Source organism: Vidua chalybeata, chromosome 5 (assembly GCF_026979565.1).
Source record: "Vidua chalybeata isolate OUT-0048 chromosome 5, bVidCha1 merged haplotype, whole genome shotgun sequence".
Lineage (NCBI taxonomy): Eukaryota > Metazoa > Chordata > Aves > Passeriformes > Viduidae > Vidua > Vidua chalybeata.
In genome coordinates, this window is record NC_071534.1 from 2786415 (window position 1) to 2804638 (window position 18224).

An 18224-nucleotide genomic window follows, 5' to 3' on the forward strand; every position below is an offset into this window, starting at 1 on the left:
GGCACTGTGGACAAGCACTGGCATGGTGAACAAGTGTTCCTTTCCTCTTTTTTTTTTTTTCCCTATTGTCAGTCATCATAGCTGTCATTTCCCTCTTCTTTAGTGCAAACTGTGTTTTCATCCTTCCTTCTGTGTTCTCTCGGGACATCAGCTGGTTCTCATGGCTCTTCTCTGCAGCCTCACACTTTTATTGACATGTAGTCTCCAAAAGTGGACACAACATCCTTGTTGAGATGGTCTAAACAGAGCAGTGGGATAGTTTTAGCTCTGTTCACACAACCAGAACCTTTATGTGCAGAGCAGGACTGCAGCACTGGCTTTCAGTTCATCACAGACCAACCACAGCTGCTCCCTACACATTGATCCTGACCCACATTTCAGTTTTAAGACAGCCCTTGCAGCTCTCAGAGGTTGGTCAGTACAACTGCACTAATTACTCAAGGCCATGCTGGTGGCACAAGGGAGGAGGACAGGCACAGGCTGGTTTAGAAAGCCCTGGGAATTCGGCCAGGCACTGCTCCTCTCTTTCTAGGTGTAAGGGAGCCCTTAATTGAACCTAATTTTCTCATTTTAACCTATTTAGCCCTGCTGAGTGCAAGGATCAGGGCTGTTCCTCTGTTTCCTGAGCGGGAGCGTTTTGAATGTTCTGGTCAGATTAAACTCTACATCCTTTCTTTTCCAGAAGCAAGCAGGCTAAATCACTGAACAAGACAACTCACAGGCTTCTCAGGCAGGCTGAGCAGTAACTTGGACTCACAGACTAATCCCTTTTAAAGCTTTTTCAACTTCCCTTAAATTTACTGCACTCACAGTTTGGAAAAAAAAAATCCAACCAGGATTTGCTGCTGCCTTCTGGAGTATGTAAAGAGACAGGGAAAGGGACATAATTCAGGCATTGACCTGAGGCTTCATCATTTCCTTCAAATCTCCCAAGAAAAAGAAACTACGATGAACCTTACCTATAGTATGAATATAGCTGGTTCCATTTTTGTTTTCATTTTTTTTTATTAAACAAAGACAGTATGTCTCAAAACAACCTTCATGCCCCAAATTTTCTTTCAGGAAATGCTTTTCTTCTTCCTTACAACTGTCCCAACAAACTGTACTTCACAGTTCTGGTGATGATCATAGCTTATGTGGATGACTAGTGCATGCAGACAGAAGCAGTTCAACAGATGGAGAATATGACTTTCCTTTTCTCCAATAAAAGTTATATCAGCCCAAATATATTCATATCAGCAAAGCCTTGGAGAGTGAATCAAGCTTGTGAGGATACAGATGTGGGAAGATATTATCTGTTCCACAGTATGACCCTGTGTTATTTTCCATCATTTAGAAATGGGATCCAGAACAGAGAACATTTTCTTTCTTGGACTTGCTTTTGGCATTAAGGAGGATAAGTTAGACTCTCACTTTCTTTTATCTCTATTAAAAGCTGCTTTTCTTTAATGTAATATGCTACAAGAGGTGTACAGACCATCTTCACCAAGCTTTTGAGCATTAGATTTTTTCTGTGACTAGAAGAGTCTTCATATTCTCATTTCCAAAAAGGAGAAATTTATGGGAAGTTTGTATTTCCCTGGAAGTATTGTCAAGAAGCACACATATGTGAATTCAACCTGTGCTGTGAAAATCATGAAATATCTTTGTTACAATAAATACTATTTCCATTCAAGAATTTCACTCCCATATAAATAAAAACTGCTTATTAAAAATATGTTGTATCAAAATATTAAAAGTTCTGTGTCATATTGTTGCAGGATGTTCCCTCCTTTTCACATGTCCAGCATAATTATTTGAAGACAGAATAGACATATTAGAATAAAAAGCAACACACTGCAAGACATTTTCACATAATAAATCATGTTTTAACAGAACGATAAAAAAAGAATTTGTAAACATTTCAAAAGTCAGTGTTTCTCCCCGTTCACAGCTGGGAAATCTCAGATATGTTTCTGTAAAGAAGAGCAAGGTGTCACCTCTTCTTAATTTGCTTGCTATTTCAAGAATGGATGGCATGTTTCAGTGTTTTGTCAACACAAATATTTTGTTTTTTAATGATTGCACATAACATTTCAGGGTTGGTTATTATAAAATTAGCAAACAAAACACAAGGAAATGAGATATTTGCTGTACATACTTCAAAATTTAGCTCTCTTTTTTTGGCCTTTACCAAATACAGATACAGGCAGGGTGATGGTCAGCTGTGAAGACCATTACTTTTCAAAAATTTACATTATAAGGAGATAAATATAAGCAAACATAATGGAAACTGAAAATGCATCTCCAATTTCTAACATATATCCCATAATAGAGAACTCTGTACTGTATTACAGCGTTCAGTTATATATCAGGCTTGATTAGGGAGGTTGGATATTTTTTGGGCGGGGGGGAGACGGCATCTGGTCTTGTCATGTCTGCTCAGCTGAAAGCTCACTGGTATCACCAGAAGCTTTGGCTCTGCAGTGAAGTTTTACTTTATATCATGAGAAGAGGGGAAAAAAAACTCATCTCATGCCTCCTTCTCTCCCCTAAAAAAGCTTCATGGGAAAGATTTACTGGTTTTGAGCAAATGGATGTCATACATTGCTTTAATTGGGATCATTCTAATAGTCACAGGAAACAAATATGCCAAAAGGACATCTCCAGGTTACTTTTAATAAGGATGAAATTAATAACAAAGCTAGTCTGGTGAGATAGCCCTGTCTTGTAGATATTGTCTTATTCCCTGTAAACAAGGTTGTTGTGATTTAGCAATCACGCAGTCAGAAGGGATTTTTTTTTTTTTTTAATATGGTGAAGAAAGAAATTAAATAACAATTTTCAAGTTAAAGTTCAGGGCTAGGGGCATCCTTCTGCAGAGTCATTGTTAAATTCTTCCTTGTTAAATTCACATTATTGCTAGTGGGCTGGTATCAGCTCCTGCAAGAAAAGAGCTGTAACTCTGCCCATCTGACACGATGGCTCTGTGGCAATGCCACGATGGAAGAGCCAGGCTGGCATTTAGATGTTGTCCTCCCAGCATTTTTAATTGGCTGGGTATGCTTTCCTCCTTTCTGTGGCATGGCTTTGTTTCATTTAGCTCAGAGGAATTACGGCTGTTCTTCCTCTCCAGGGTGATGAAGAGGCCAGCCTGGGCCTGCCCATCAGCCCTTTCATGGACCGCTCCGCTCCTCAGCTGGCACACCTCCAGGAATCCTTCATCACTCACATCGTGGGACCACTCTGCAACTCCTACGACTCAGCAGGGCTGATGCCAGGAAAATGGATAGAAGAGAGTGACGAGTCAGGAGACACTGATGAGCAGGAAGAGGAGGAAACGGCAGAAATGGAAACTTGTGAAAACGCCGAATCCAGTAAGTGGTTGACGCTTCCATTTTCCAGCGAAACAAGCTCTGTGTTGTGACCAAAACACTAAGCAGAGAGAGGCTGTGAGCTGGCCAGCTTCAGCATGGGCCTCCTCCAGAGTGACAGTGAGCCCTTGGTGTCCTTGGTGAAGCTGTAGCCACTTACATTGTGAATGGAGATGCTCCATGGTTTCAGCACCAATGTGGTTCACACCTACCACTTATTTCTACCTTAGTTGGGGTTTCTGGTGGTGGATCACCTGTCTGTGCCATGAGGGCTTTCTAGACTCTTTCAGGACTGGTGTTGATAGACTGCAAGAATTTCAGTTAGAAAAGGCTGTTTGGGAGAAGATTTTTCAAGGAAAACACTCTCATTTCCATGAGTTAACATGACAAACAGGAATAAGAGAAAGAGGATCTGAAATGCTGATGCAGTAAAGGAGTTTTTAACAATGAAATCATTTTAATGCAAATCTCTTCAAGGTAACATGGAGAAGAGTGGGAAGAGAATTGGCACTGAGCATTCATTGCTGTGTTGTGTGCTGGGAGCTGCATCACTTGGTTAACCAGTAACTAAAGCTCATATTCTCCTGTTTCTCCTCTAGAAAGGCAGCACTGCCAATGTTTGGGTACTGAGATGAAAGTTTTTTACCTTGAAAGGAGATTTCAGGCACTTGTGGGAAGTGATTTTTAAGAGAAAATACTGCAGCTGTAATACTGACCTCTTCCTTTTATCAGTTTAATCTTGCATTACCTTTTCCTTTCTTTCATGTTCTTTCTCCCTCTGAATTTTCTACTACTTTTCCTTTATTTCCCTCTTCTGAGTCATCTTTCTCTCTCTCCCCTGTATCCAGAAGTTTTAGGAAACAGCAGCCTAAAGTGCACTCATGAAATACCAATACTTTTTTCCTCAACAGCCTCACTTTTTCTGTTCTTTCCCACACATGTTCTTTCATGCCCTGCCTGGGTATCATCCCTGTATCCTGTTGGGAAAGCTGACAAAGGTTTGATGAGTGCAGTAAGTCACATATGGATGTGGAACTAAAATCTATGTCTCCTGATGTGCAGAATTAACCTTTTATCTCTAGTAAGATCCAGAGGTAAACAGTTTGTATTTAAGAAATCATTGCTATTTTTCACACACACACCCTTGTACATATTTTAGGTTTAGAACGTTCACACGCACAAAAAAAATCTCTTAGAGAACAGTAAACATCAAGTAATGTAACACACATGGGTTAATTTGATCCTTATGATCACCTTATGATCTATCAGTTCTGTAACAGGCAGAGCCACATGTTTGTGGCAGATTGGCCTTCATGGAAGTGCCTGCAACTGGTAATTAACACAGACCCAAAACCTGAAACTGATACTGCTGTATTAAAAAAAAAAATATGAAGGATGTTCTCTTATATCCATGACGTCTGTAATCTTACTCTGAAATCCTTGGTTTCCTTTCATTTAATATCTGTATTCACTTATCTTCTGTATCACCATTAGTGTAGCCAAATAATGCTGTTTTCAGGTTAAAACACTGGTCATTATTAACCCTTTTCACATTGCAGACTGATTTTAGTGATCTTCTGTTTCCTTTTTTACCCTGTTACAGTACCTTAATATTCAGCCTGGTGTTTTTACTATGGTTTGAAAACTATGGTTTTCAAAGCTTTAAAAATTAATGTATCAGAAGTTTTGAAATATTCAACAAATTCTTTCTACTTCCTTGGTACCAAATGGGGAATGCTCCTCTTCTCCATCATACTGATGTGTGGTAAATGGTTGTCTTCAGGTCCCCTAAATTCTCTGTGGCTGTGTGGACCTTACTCAGGATTCTGTGACATCTTTTGTGTCAATATAGGGGCCTCACAGAAATGTGTGCCTGTGACCAACTCAGTTTTGTACTTTCTAAACTTTCTCAGTGAAGCAATAAAAGGTTGAGATGTCAGATGCACAGACCTTAAGACTGGTATAGATGTTGGTAAAAGATCTTTTGATGACAATGGCTTTGAGGCAGATAGAAATATAATTGTGGTGGAAAACACTTCATCTAGTTCCTGATAATTCACTAAAGCAGTTGAGATCAGTTTAAGAGTTATAACCTTGAAGTAGCCTTAAGTAATTTTTTTTTTTTTTACTATACAGGAGTGTGTACTTTCCCTGAAGGTTTTATGCAAGTATAAGAATTAAACAGACTCAGTCTTTAGTGATTCAGACAAATTTTAACACCACAGCAAGTGTCTGCAGAGAGCAGCAAGATGTGGGGTCGCCTGGGAAACCCAGGAGGGAATGTCCTGCTGTAGCATTGGCAGCATAGGGGCTTCTTATTAGTGCTAAACCTGAAGGTTTCCTACAGGGAACCAAGGGCTTTCTAATGAAGGATTGAATTGGATTTGGTCTGTTCTCAGTGAAAAGCTCTTTGTTTCCAGTTCAAAAGCTTCAAGGGCTAAACATTTTGGATCCTGACACAGACATACTTCAGGCAACCTGCAAATACTAATCCACGCAAATTTATCTGGTACAAAACATTCCTCTACGTCACCTTCTTTAAGGAAAAATCAGCAGTTGTCTTTGGAGGGGTTATTATTTCAGCTCTGTGACGGCCATTGTCACTGCTAATGAACAGGAAAATTTTTCAAACTTTGTACTGCTAAGGAGTTAGGAATCTGTATTGGACAGGGTATATTGACAGGGGAAAAACCACCCTTCAGACAGCAAAACATTGTAGTGTCAGCTGTGTCAGGAGCTGTGAGAACCACCAGGGACAAAACCACTTTGTAGGCTGAGAGCAGGGGCCTGGTGCTTCAGAACCAAAGAGAAGCAAGCTCCCTGTGATAGCATTTGGGTGTATGAGTGCTTCTTTAGTGCTCAGGCTGGTGCCAGAGCAATGTTGTGCTTAAGCTTTAAGGTAACCTCCACCACAATGGTGGTTCCATTTTCCTTGAAAATGGAACATAGGAAAATGATCAGGATTATTTTTTTTTTCCGTAGGACAATCAGCAGGGATCTACTGGGGGTGAGGAGAGTGCAGAATTGAATGTGTGTTGATCAGAGTCTTTAAGAACTTGATGTAAAATGAGCAGAAACAGCTCAGCGATGTGTTTTATGCATAGTCATTCAAAGGTTACATACCTCTGTAAGCAGCTGACACAGGCACAGCATGCAGCCTTGGGATAGGATGAAGCTGGGGCTCAAACTGTGCAGGAAACCAGTTTGCTTTCCCCAAAATCTGGAGAGGCACAGCTTTCTGAATTTTTAACACTGTTCAAATGTTGGGGTTTTAAAATCTGTCATAGTACACTCTGTCTGCTTCCTGTGCCTTCAGTTGCTTTTCCTTCTCCAATAGAAACCAGTACATTCATGTCACATGGTGTTTTACAGGAAAGAAGAAGTTCAAGAGGAGGAAAATCTACTGTCAGATCACTCAGCACCTGCTTCAGAACCACAAGATGTGGCAGAAAGTGATTGAGGATGAGGAGAGGTTAGCTGGGTCAGAGAAGCAAGGCACGGAGCAATCCCCACTGCACCAATCTTCAGAACAAATCCAGGCCATCAGGGAAGAGGAGGAAGAGAAAGGGAAGGCCAAGAAGGATGAAGAGGAGAACACAACTGTAGAACCAAACCAATGACAATATTTACAGCAGTATTTTAAGACAGATTGACTCGTGCACAGACTCTTTCTCAAGCCAGCACAGCATTTAGACACAACACTGTAGAAGTATGGGATAATGCGCCTACAGCTGTTTAATTTGTTTCTCTTTCCTTTTTATGGTGAGGTACATTGTTTAAACTCCTATGCTCAAGGAAGCTTTCACACTGCAACACCGGCTTTACAGACTTTCTTTGAAGAGATTTGGGGGTGGGTGGAATTATATAAATATATATATATTTAGCCAGGGTTATTGGCTGCACACTTCAGCAAAATACATTTAATGATATATTATGGTCACTGTGATATTTACAGGAGAAAGTTATCTGAGGAAATGCTGCTTCTGAAGCACATTTGCAGTTAACAGTAAGGTACCAGTTAAGTAGCTTTTTGCTCTTAATGCTGAGGGATAAAAGTTCCAAAGCTTTATATGAATGCTGATATATCCTGCCAAACACATATGTGTGAGCGAGGGGGTGTTTGCAAGTGTGAGTGGATGTGAGGAAATACAGCATGGTCTGAGTTCTTACCACACCAGCTGTAGCATACATCCCAGCACACCACAACAAACAGAAGGCCAGAACTGTAGAGAATTCGTGCCTGCAAGGGAACAATTTTGAGGAGCTTTGCTTTCCCACAGCCCTCCAATCCCAGTTTGCACTCCAGCTGCGGGCAGCCTCCATCCAGCAGCAGCCCAGGCGCTGCTCTGGCCCTACCCAGCTGTGCTGGCATCACCTCCTCCTCCTCCTCCTCGGCACCTCCCGGACTGCTGGCGAAAGGGACGTGCCAGGAGGGTTTTTGGCAAAGGGGGGAAGTGCATGGCACAGCAATCTGTGCCCCTGGAGAAGGCTGGCCCTGCCTGCACTCGTGCAGGGTGGACGGCGGCGCGGGGGCGCGCGGCCCTCTTCTGCCCTCACCCCCTGCCTCTGGGCATCTCTGACCAAATGTGTCATTGGAGAACAAAGCTAAACTGCTGGGAGAGAAAAGAAGGGAATGTGGGGGCCAGGGCCTTCCCCAGAAGAAGGCAAAGGGTGCATTAGGAGCTGCAGGGTGCCAGTCCTGCGTGGGCTGGGCACTCGGTGTCCCAGGACCTCACATGGGCTTCAGAGAACCTGGGTTTTCAGTGTGAGGTGCTGCATGGGAGCAGTTTGTTGCTGGCATTCTGCTTAGGAGCAGCATGTTTGATCCCACCAATATATTTTTCCTTCTTTCTTTTCTTTTTTTTTTTTTTTTTTTTTTTTTTTTAACAGAAAGAAAAAGATCGGGCCTGTAAGAACAGCAGATCTTTTTTTTTGTTGTTGTTGTTCTGTTCATTTGTTTTCTCTGTTGTTTATGCTGTGAGCCAAATGTCTATTTAAAAGGTTGGATATTCACTTTCAATATTTTATTTCACGATATATTTGTCAATGATTAGCTATCTAGATGTAAATATGGAAAAATTTTTATGGGTTCCTGTAGATAATGATATCTTTAAGAAAACAAAAAGAAAAAGAAAAAAAGGGAAAAGTTGTTTTGTAAAGATAATTTTTTAAGAAATAAATACAAAAACATTTTTATACAGTGTAGCCATTTCCAAACCCCACAAACAAAGTCTTGATAAATCTGTACAGACCCTTCTGGGAAGCCAGCGGTCTACAGGATCAAGGCTTTAAAATATTAATGCTCTTGGGGACTGGCAGCACCAAGCAGTACCCCGCAATTTAGAGATTTGTTCCTACAGAAAGAGTTATACATATAAACTTCAGTATCTCTCAGAACTCCTTTGACTATGTATGCTTTTTCTATTTTGATTCTGCAATCAGTTGAAGAGGGTTGCTTGTGAGAGTGAGATTCCTTGTGAAAGGCAGAGTTTGTAGAAGTCATTTCTGTGTTGGATTTCTGACATTGCACCCATCGCTTTTTGCTATTGTTACACGTTCACCAAATTTCATGATCCTGTTGACACCTCCCCAAAATGTTGGAAAACATTCTCTGTCAAAGCCAATCACAGGTGTGCTGTCACTTCAGAGTTCCCCCTTGCTTTGCATTTCTGTCAGAATTAGGTTTTGCTCAAAAGAGAATTTGGGGGTTTTGCTGATTGCATTTTCCTGATATTTTCCTGTCCTCCTCTTGCCAGTGGAAAATGTGTTTGCCTTTCAGCAGAGTGACTGGGCAGGTTCTGAATGCTCTCATCAGCAGGAATATTTAGGAAGTGTTTTCCAGTGAAATCAGGAATGCAAAGATCCAAATCGCACTGCTTTTTTAAAGGGAAAGGACAAGGCAGAATTCATTCAAAAGAAATAAGTTGGCTCCAAGATCTCAGCAAGTCTCCACCAATACCAGCTTGCATTGTTTTCATATCTCTTCAGTCACTTTGATCATTTTATTTGGGCTTTTCTTGTACAAGTGATATGCATACCTTATAGTATGAGAAGGCTTTATTATGCCTCATTCTATCCTTTAAAAATGAAATTTACAGAGATGCTTTAAAATGTCACATCTCCAAGCACTTCTTTCTCAATTTTCAGTGCATAATCACTGCAATTGGATTTTAATATTGGGGTTTATATTGCTTTTGCTGAAAGAGGAAAAAAATTCTATTGCAGCAAGTGTTAGTGGGTGCCCAGTTGGTAAAATTATGAAGAAGCATTCAAGAATGAGGCAAAATCCTGTAAGCAGAGTTTCACATATTCCTCTAAACTGGCATACATAGGGTTGAAAACAACTAAGAGTAACTAAGAAAAGTTATCTAAAAATGTGCTGAAATGAAACCATTATATTTTTCTAGTCATCATTTTTGGTTGCCATTAAGTAAAATTAGTGTCAGCTTCTAATTTCTTTTTCTGCATTGCCAAGGCAGCTGTTAGAAATTGATACACCATTGCTACCCCAGCCTGTTCATGGGAACAGTCATTGAACTGGACCTTTATGGTGAAGAAATTGCTGACAGAATTAAAATGATTGTTGTTTTTATCCAAACTAGAAGGAAATTCCAGTGAAGAAGCTCAAGTGGCTGCAAGTGCTCAGCTTGGTAAGAGGTGACTTTTTTTTCCTCACTTCAAGTTGTTAGTAATCCAGTTCCTGCAGGTGGTCCCTCCTTATGAATCTGATTCTCAGTCTTTGAAGTGCATGTTTGGCAGGCAATGATCAGGAAATCTCCAGGTTGGCTTAAATATAACACAAAAGAAAATACCAGAGAGATTTTATGTCAATAATGTGAAAATCTTCCTTTTTTTTTTTTTTGTACTTTGGGGTTCATAGATAAAGAAGCAGGTAATTTAGAGGGCTTTATAATATTTTCTAGTCCAAAGGAGGCAAAACTTTTCACCTGCAGTTACAGCAGCCTTTTGGAGGCAGAAGGTTTTCCACTTTGTGCAGTCCTTTGGTGTTGCAATCACCAAATAATCCACAGCCTAAGAAATATTTTTAGGAAGAAAAACCAAATAATAGAAAATTAATTGTATTCAATCAGCAAAATGTTCTTGTTTTAGGTGGACTGTTTACAGTGTTGATATGAATTCCTGGTACCTACCATATGTAAAGCAGTGTGGTAGACACTAAAGAAAGCAACCCCCATTTAAACAGTGTTTTGCAGTGGCAAACCCAAAGTACTTTAGTTTTCTGTTCTTTAAAAACAAGAGGAGGAAGACTAGATTGTTTTCTTCCATTTGGATATTTTGTTTTCCCCACTTTAATGGCACTTGGTGTCTGATCCTGTTCCCTTCTAGTCCAGAAGTTTCCCTGAAATACTTTTGCAGTGCTTGCAGCTCCCAGTGCAGTGACAAAAGGACTCTGTGTGTCACACAGCAATCACATGTAAACACTTTTGTCCCTATATTGGCACTTTTGTTGATAGCTACGTGGTGTTTACCATGGAATATAACTTTTCTCCTTACTCTTGTGTTGCAGAGGAAACACGTGGAAGTAGAGAGTGTGAAAGCCCCAAACAATTTAATTACCTTTTCTTTTAGAGGGAGTGTAAGACATTAGCTTCTAAAGAAACTAAAAATACTGTGTCTAAAAACAATAGTTTCAAATTTTCAAAGGGACATCGTTTACTAGGCTCTATATTTATGCTCTAATTCTAAAATCTTGGTTTGTTTTTAGCTAATGAGCAGAGCAGTTTGACACTTGTCTCTGAAAATCTACTCCCTCCAGTAGGAAGATGGTGTTTGATGAGATGTTGCAAGCTGTGCATCAGAAGTGAGTTGCAACAATCTAGGGAAAAGGGATTTTACTGTGCTTTTGGCAGGATTTTGGATGGCCTTCATCTGTGAATGAAATCTTTTACTTGGAGCTGTGTGTCACCAAAGCCCTCCCCTGTGACATCATGCAGGTTCTCATAGCAAACATGGTCATATTTATGGCAGGAAATGGTTCCCAGGGAAGGTGTAATTTGAGAAAGCTTTTGTTAGTAATTCAAGGATAGTTTTCATCAGTTTTTATTCTGACATCACGTGTGAACTTCTCTCTGCATCATCATCAGCCTAAAGATGGATTTAGGTCTTTACCATTAGTGTACCACTGTCAGAATTTCTTAAGATCGTGGTGGTCTGAATCTGGAAGAAAGTTAAGGCTACAGAGGTTCAAATAGATGCTTTTAAAGGTACCATTTGGCATCTAAGCAAATTTCCCTCCCAAGTCCCATTCTATGCATTCCATGCTGGACATAAAGTTCATTTGTTTCCTTTAAAAATTCTGAATTTCTGTCACAACCTGACTTGGAATGCTAGAGGATTTTGTCAGTTTTCAAAAGGAACCCTAAGCATTTTTGAGAGCTTAGCCATGAGTCAAATGCAGCACAAGCTCTGTGGTTGGTGCTGGTTGTTAATGAAGTACTTGTGCAAAGTCCATGCAAGTCCTGCCACAGCTGAGATGTTCCAGCATCACCTGGAAGGAGGGAAGGTTTCAATTTAAGGATGAGAAGTTGCTGAGCATCCCATGGCCTCGTGGGCAGAAGATGAGACAGAAGCACGTTCCCAGAGTGAAGGATGCACCTCTCTGCAGGCACTAAGGGCTGCCTGCTCTGCCCAGCCTCAGCCCTGCACGTTGGCCTTGGAACTTGGGAATTCTTCAGCTGGCAGCTCAGAGCTGGGGTAGTCAGTCCTCGAGTTGATGGGGTTGGCAGGAAGGAAGTGAAACCTGCATTTTGTGGGAAGGAGGAAAGGAAATCATAGTCCATTATCAAATAGATTTTATAAAACAAAATTTATTTTCCTTTTCTTTCAAAAGCAAATGTAATCTTGCTGAAATGGAGTAAGCATAGGGTTTCTGGGAGGTTAATTTATGTTTGATGTTGCAGTATTAGTCAAAATGATGGCAGTGTTAAAGAGAAGATAATTATTCCCATTAATTAAAGCAGGAGAGTCTTCTTTTTTTCCTATTTTTTCAGTGAATCAACAAGTGAGAACGTCCAGGGATCTTGGAGAACAATACATGTTAAGTGATTTTGAACAGATGAAAGAATAATAGAAATTAAGTGACAGCTGTCTTAAGAAACACTGGAAGAGCTTGCAAAATTATTTATTATTGAAGTCAAACTTTGATTTAGAGCAAAATAGCACCAGTACTTTTGAGAGCAATTTAGTGTGATCTTTCTTTGAATTTCATCACTTTCTTTTAGCAAAACAACATTCCTCTGCAGGTAAATCAAAGCAGGGTTTAGCCCCTGCTATGGTAGATATTGAGTCCCAGTGTTGGAGGGAGCAGTGTGAGAATTATTCTCCATTTGCAGCCTAATTATGATTTATTCAGAGGCCATTAGTGGGATTTTCCTGGCAGGCAGGTGTCCTTTTGATGAAAAACGCATCTCACCACCTCAGCAGGATGCAGATGTCACCTGAGTGAGCACCCACCTGAGCCCTTAGGGCGAGCTCCTCGGGAGCCTGGGGGCAGAACAGGGCTGGTGTATTTCTGGAGAGGTGACAAGAGGCAAGAGCTCGAGCTAGTTCACAATACTGCTTTGGTAAACCTGAAACAGGAGGCGTTGTGCAGTCTGAAACCCTGCCAGTGTCACTGAGGTGTATGCAGGCATTCCCCTGAGTGCTTCAGGTAAAACCAGCTGGCCTTGGCTGTGGTCTGTCAAGCTGAAGGGTGTAGTAAATCAAGAAGAATTTTTTATTGAAGTTGTTTAATTCTCCTTCGTCAAGGAAAGCTTTGCCTGATGCAAGAGGAGGGGAAAAAAAAAAAAAAAAAGAATATTTCATTTGAGCTTTTCAGGTCACTAGTCTGTGCCAGTGGTTTCTTGTTTCCAAAGCTGTGTGTGCAGTATGTCTGAGATGTGGGAATGGGGCAGCAGAGGGGAATTGTTCTGCCCTGGATGCCACAGGGGGTCTCTGTGCTCTGGGGAGCACCACTGAAACCTGCAGGTGTGGAAAGAGCAGTGAATTAGTTGGGGAAACCCAAATATTCCTGTTTTCTGTGTGGAAGCATAAGGGCAGGTATGCAGGACTTTGCCACAGCTGCAAGCCGTGTGTCCTTTTATGACTGAATTTTCTTGTCCTGAGGCAAAACCATGGAAATGAGATCAAATAATAGCTCAAATTTCAACGCTGTCTTCCTCTACTGCAGCGAATGCTTATAAACAATTGGTGTGAATTAGCAACTGCTCTTTGCTCTTAAGTATTTATTTAAAGGATTTGGGAGGTTTTGGTGGTGCTTTTCATTTTTCTTCTCTGACCCTAGTCATTTTCACCCAAGGCTTTCCCAAAAAAGAATAAGAAATAAAAAAAGCTCTGTGATCTGGTCAGAGGGAAAACAGTGAGGGGTTTGCCATGTGTGTACATACTGCTCTAGGTAGAAAGGCTGCTAAAGCTGACTTTCCTTTTCAGAATTCCTGCCTGATCCTGAAACACAACCAAAACCTGTATTTGAATGCAAAATGTTGATTTGTAGGTGTTTGTAAACCTTGATACAGTACTGCAGATGGTGTCCCAAAAGATCAGAGACGTTAATAACTGCTCTGTGATTTTGATGATATCTTTAATATCTCTACCATGTCAGCGTACTTTTGATCATTACTTTTCTAAAGTTAAGTCTTCTTCTCTTGAATAGTCAATATCAGATGTTTGCATGATGGAAAGTAATTTAATTTCACTTTTAAAAATGCCATGATTCATACTGTGGGTTACGTTTGTTTAACAGATTAACATTTTCACTGATGGGTGGCAGTTTTTTTTTTTGTTTTTTTTTTTTTTTTTTAGTGCTTTTGATAGAAGAACATCTAGGATATTTTCCAACAAAACCACATTTTTTCACCTTTGCCTCCAGTTGTGGAAAAAATACCTTCCAAAAAGAATTCTTTTCCAATACAGTTTGGCCTGTCTGGGTAACGATGTGCAAGTATGTATATCGTGTAGAAGATGTGATTGAAAAAATTAAAAATCCCATTTTGGTAAAGTAATCAAGAAATTAACCTAGCAAGATTACAACCCTTTATCAATTAAAATCTTGGGTGTGCCAATATAATTGAAGCACCAGATTTGAGGGCAAAATTATACAATTTTTTTATTTTAAAATTGACAACAGGCCAGACTTTTCTTTTTTTTTTTTTTTTTTTTTACTTCAGGAAACACTGAGAAATTTGGTCATCTTGCATCCTCTCCTGTGAGGGTTGACTCCTGGTCTGGGACCTTGGGGCAAAATTATTTTAATGATGCTTATTCAGACTCAGCTATAGTAGCAAGTTTCCACAAATCACTCGTGTACTACAAATTCAATCCCTCCTTGATTTTTTTTTTCACTTCAAAAGGTGAGAAAAAGCATGGGGGGAAGTGTAATTTTATACGGCTCTATTTGAAGAAGGGTTTTGTGTACCTTTGTAATTCTTTTGAAGCAATATTTTAAAAAATAACTGCCAGCCAAAGTGGCAATGCAGAAAAGTGCCATCTTGTTTAGGATTTGTACACACCAGTTTTTAACACAGTGTTCTTTTCACTAAGTACTACATACGTTAATTTATATTTATATATTGTCAATATTGTTGTAACCAAGCTTCTCCTTTCTAAACACTTCAGGAAACAAGGCCTTGTATTTTTAGGTGATTTTCATAAACAGAATAATTCTTTTCCTTTCACTAGTATCTTGCACTCGATACATGTAGCAATACTTAATATATTCTCTTCACAAGTATTTGTTAAGTGATTTAGTTAATGGCTGATAAATGTTTTGTACAAAATAGATTCTGTACAGGAAAAAAAAAATCTTTTAGATAAACATTATTTATTTTTACTGTTTTGTAAGTTAGACACTATAATGAAGCTCCTTTTTGCCAGAATTACTGGAAGTGCCTCTTGGTAAAATGTATTATACAGTAAATATGTATTCAAAATTATTAGAAATACTTGTCACAAAATGAACAATGTGGATGTTGCAATGTGAAGACAAATGTACAACATAAATATAATTCTGTGGTATCCTGTTGGCTGTGTTTCTTTTTCCTTTATTGAACAAAATTGCTTTCGGTGCCCAGCTTTCAGTTTAAGCATCAGACTACAAATGACTTGTACCCTCTTTAGACTCTGATTCAAATCCAGTGAAAGCTTGTATATACTGAATTACCATTTTAGCTGCCAGCCCTGCTTGGTATGTGTTAGTGACCCAAGCTCATGTTTATTGGTATCTGATTCCCTGAGATTTTTACCTGCAGAGTTCTGCACTTTGCTTCAGATTACTAATAAATGCCATGTTAAATCCTTTCTGACTCAACCAATCTGTGGAAAGCCTCATTATAACCATTTTTCTTTAATGATGACCAGTGTTTCAGCATCCATCATCAGTGTACTACTCAATCCAATTAATATGGACCATGCAGATGGAATGTGGTCAGTATGCCATGGCAGCATCCAGCCACAGCAATGCACAGTGACTGATGCTTCCAGAGAACATGAAATGTCTTACCTTAACAGTTTCCCTTCTTAATCATAGAAGTAATCTGTCAAAGTGGGACATCAGTGAGTGAAATCCATTTTCTTGCCATTATATTGGTAAGTATGCTGTCGTTTTTCAGTGTAAAATTTTACTAGTCTTTTATGTGGGCTAGAATTGACATCTAGCTACTGTCTTTGCTCACTGGTTATAATTTCAAAAAAAGTGTGTCTCACGGCTGTCAAACATTTTACCCATTTTTAAAGTTTTATTACCTACTTTCATCAAAGACCTGGAAGCTCTTCAGCTAATTGACTTGAAATGGTTGCATAAAAATTACCTAGATCAGCCATGTGTTCAAAGCCTCTTTTCCTATAGTGAAAAATTAACAGATTTCAAAATCCTCAGGAGTATCAGCCACATATCTGGCTGTCAGTTTTCAAATGCCCCCAGCTGGTTTGTCCTCTGGCTAAAATTCTGAATGGAAAAAATATAAGGAAATTTGCAGCAGGCAGTGATTAGGAAGATACAAGTCAGAACCATTGCCAGTAGGAAAGTAAAATATGTTTTTACCTGTTCCAAGGGAGCTGCTTCTAAGCCAGCAGCTGGTCTGTCCCAAACACTTAATATCTCAATAGCACATAATTAATGCTAAAATTCACAGAGAGGAATACAACTGGAGTAGCAAAGAAAAAACTTTTGCCTCACTACTTGTCACCACAAAGAGCAGGGGCTACCAAGGTAAGGAATGCACTTGTCTGAAAATCACCACACTCTCTCTGGAGCTCTTCAAACAGCGCGAGGTTCCCATGGGAAGAGCTGAGCAGTAGAGCACAGGGCAGAAGCAGTGAATCTGCTAATGAGACCACACAGGAGCCTGCCTCTCCTGGGCTTCTGCTGAAGCACAAAGGAGGCCGTGACGCACAGCCCCTCGCAGCTCAGTTAAATGGTGCATTTTCCAGGTGTTCAAATTACTCTCAATGGTTTGGGCAAATCCAGTTGCCTAAAAGCACTTGAAGTGTTTCACTGCAAACACAATTCTCAGAGAGCTACTGGGGCTTTGTTTAGCGATGCTTTCTTTCAATGCGTCGTCAATTATCTCATCAAAAGCTCGTGGAAATCAACCTAGTGCCACCACGGGCTCCCCAGATAGTGTCAGTGAATAATGTGGGGATGGAAGAGCAAGCAACTGTGACAGGAGGGTAACTTGCAGGTGCTACCCTGGCTGATGGGGTCTGTAGCTCTGGGGTTGCCATCTCACACCATCCAAAGGAGAATTTTTAACCATTCCACACTGAATTCCCAGAGACCTGGCGTGCTGCAGTGGGAGCACTAACTAACTAACACAACAAAGCTGTTTTGTTGAACAGCTTCACTGCCAAGAGGTGATAGGAACCTTGCATTAATTAATGAGGAAACACGCAAGTTTCAAGTTTAAGTGAAAGTTCTGATGGGTTGCCAGTTATAATCACTGAACAGCCTGGGATAGGCACAGGGAGAATGGTTTGGAAGTCTGATACAGATGAAAGGTTGCTGCAGCACCTGCTTGTCTTCAGCCAGGAAATACACAGCAGAAGGTTCCTGTTTGATCTGCACAATGGCTTCATTTAATGTGCCTTTTGCTGTTGTTGCTGATAAATTACTTCCCTTCACAATCCACATGGTGATTGTTTATTATTGCTCTTGCCAAAGGCATCATATTCTACAAATTCAACACCTTCAGTGTAATCAGCTCTTCTGCTCAATTCTTGGTAGCTTCTCTCTCTACATTTCTAGGCAAAATCTTTGAGTTTAAACCTACTTCAAAAAACTTATCTCCATTAAGGCAAGTGCAATGGGACTATTTTTAAGATTAATGGTATTGATCTCTGGTAGCTGGACAAATTCCAGTTTCACTTGTAACCTCTTTATACACAGAAATTCTCCCCAGAGCTCCAGTGGGTGAAAATGCTCCCTGCCCTGAAGAATGTCACGTCACTGGATTTCTCATTCATCCTGTTTGTTGTACTCCCTCAGAAACAGGTTTCACAGGGCCCTCTGGGATCTTTGCAAAGTGTGGTGCTGTATAAAAATACAGAGTAATTCTGTTCACATGTCTTGTTAAAACCTGGGGCTGACTCTGCCATTTGAGTGGGGTGGGAAGGCAGGGCAGGGGCGGTTGGTTGGGGGGTTTTGTTTGTGTTTTACTTGTTGGGGTTTTTTTGTTGTTGTTGTTTTTTTTTTTTTAACTAACCATTCAGGAAGGGAAACCTCTGAGCCATTTTTTCCTGATCAGTCACCTTCTGCAAGTGCTTTCAAGGTAATGAACAGCCATTGACCACACTCCTAAACATTGCCTCAGGTACCCAGCACAGAGAGCGTGCACAGAAGAGGTGACACTGTTCTGT

General features: G+C 40.2%; 1 protein-coding gene across 1 annotated transcript in view; it reads left to right on the forward strand.

Moving 5' to 3' along the window:
- The window catches only part of PDE3A (phosphodiesterase 3A), a 222608-nt gene extending 214368 nt beyond the window's left edge, over window positions 1-8240 (forward strand). The window contains exons 15-16 of the mRNA XM_053943940.1: window positions 3116-3356; window positions 6726-8240. Coding sequence (XP_053799915.1) covers window positions 3116-3356; window positions 6726-6973 — 489 coding nt within the window. The 3' untranslated portion in view covers window positions 6974-8240. The remainder of the gene's footprint in view (window positions 1-3115; window positions 3357-6725) is intronic.
- The last annotated feature ends 9984 nt before the right edge of the window (window positions 8241-18224 follow it).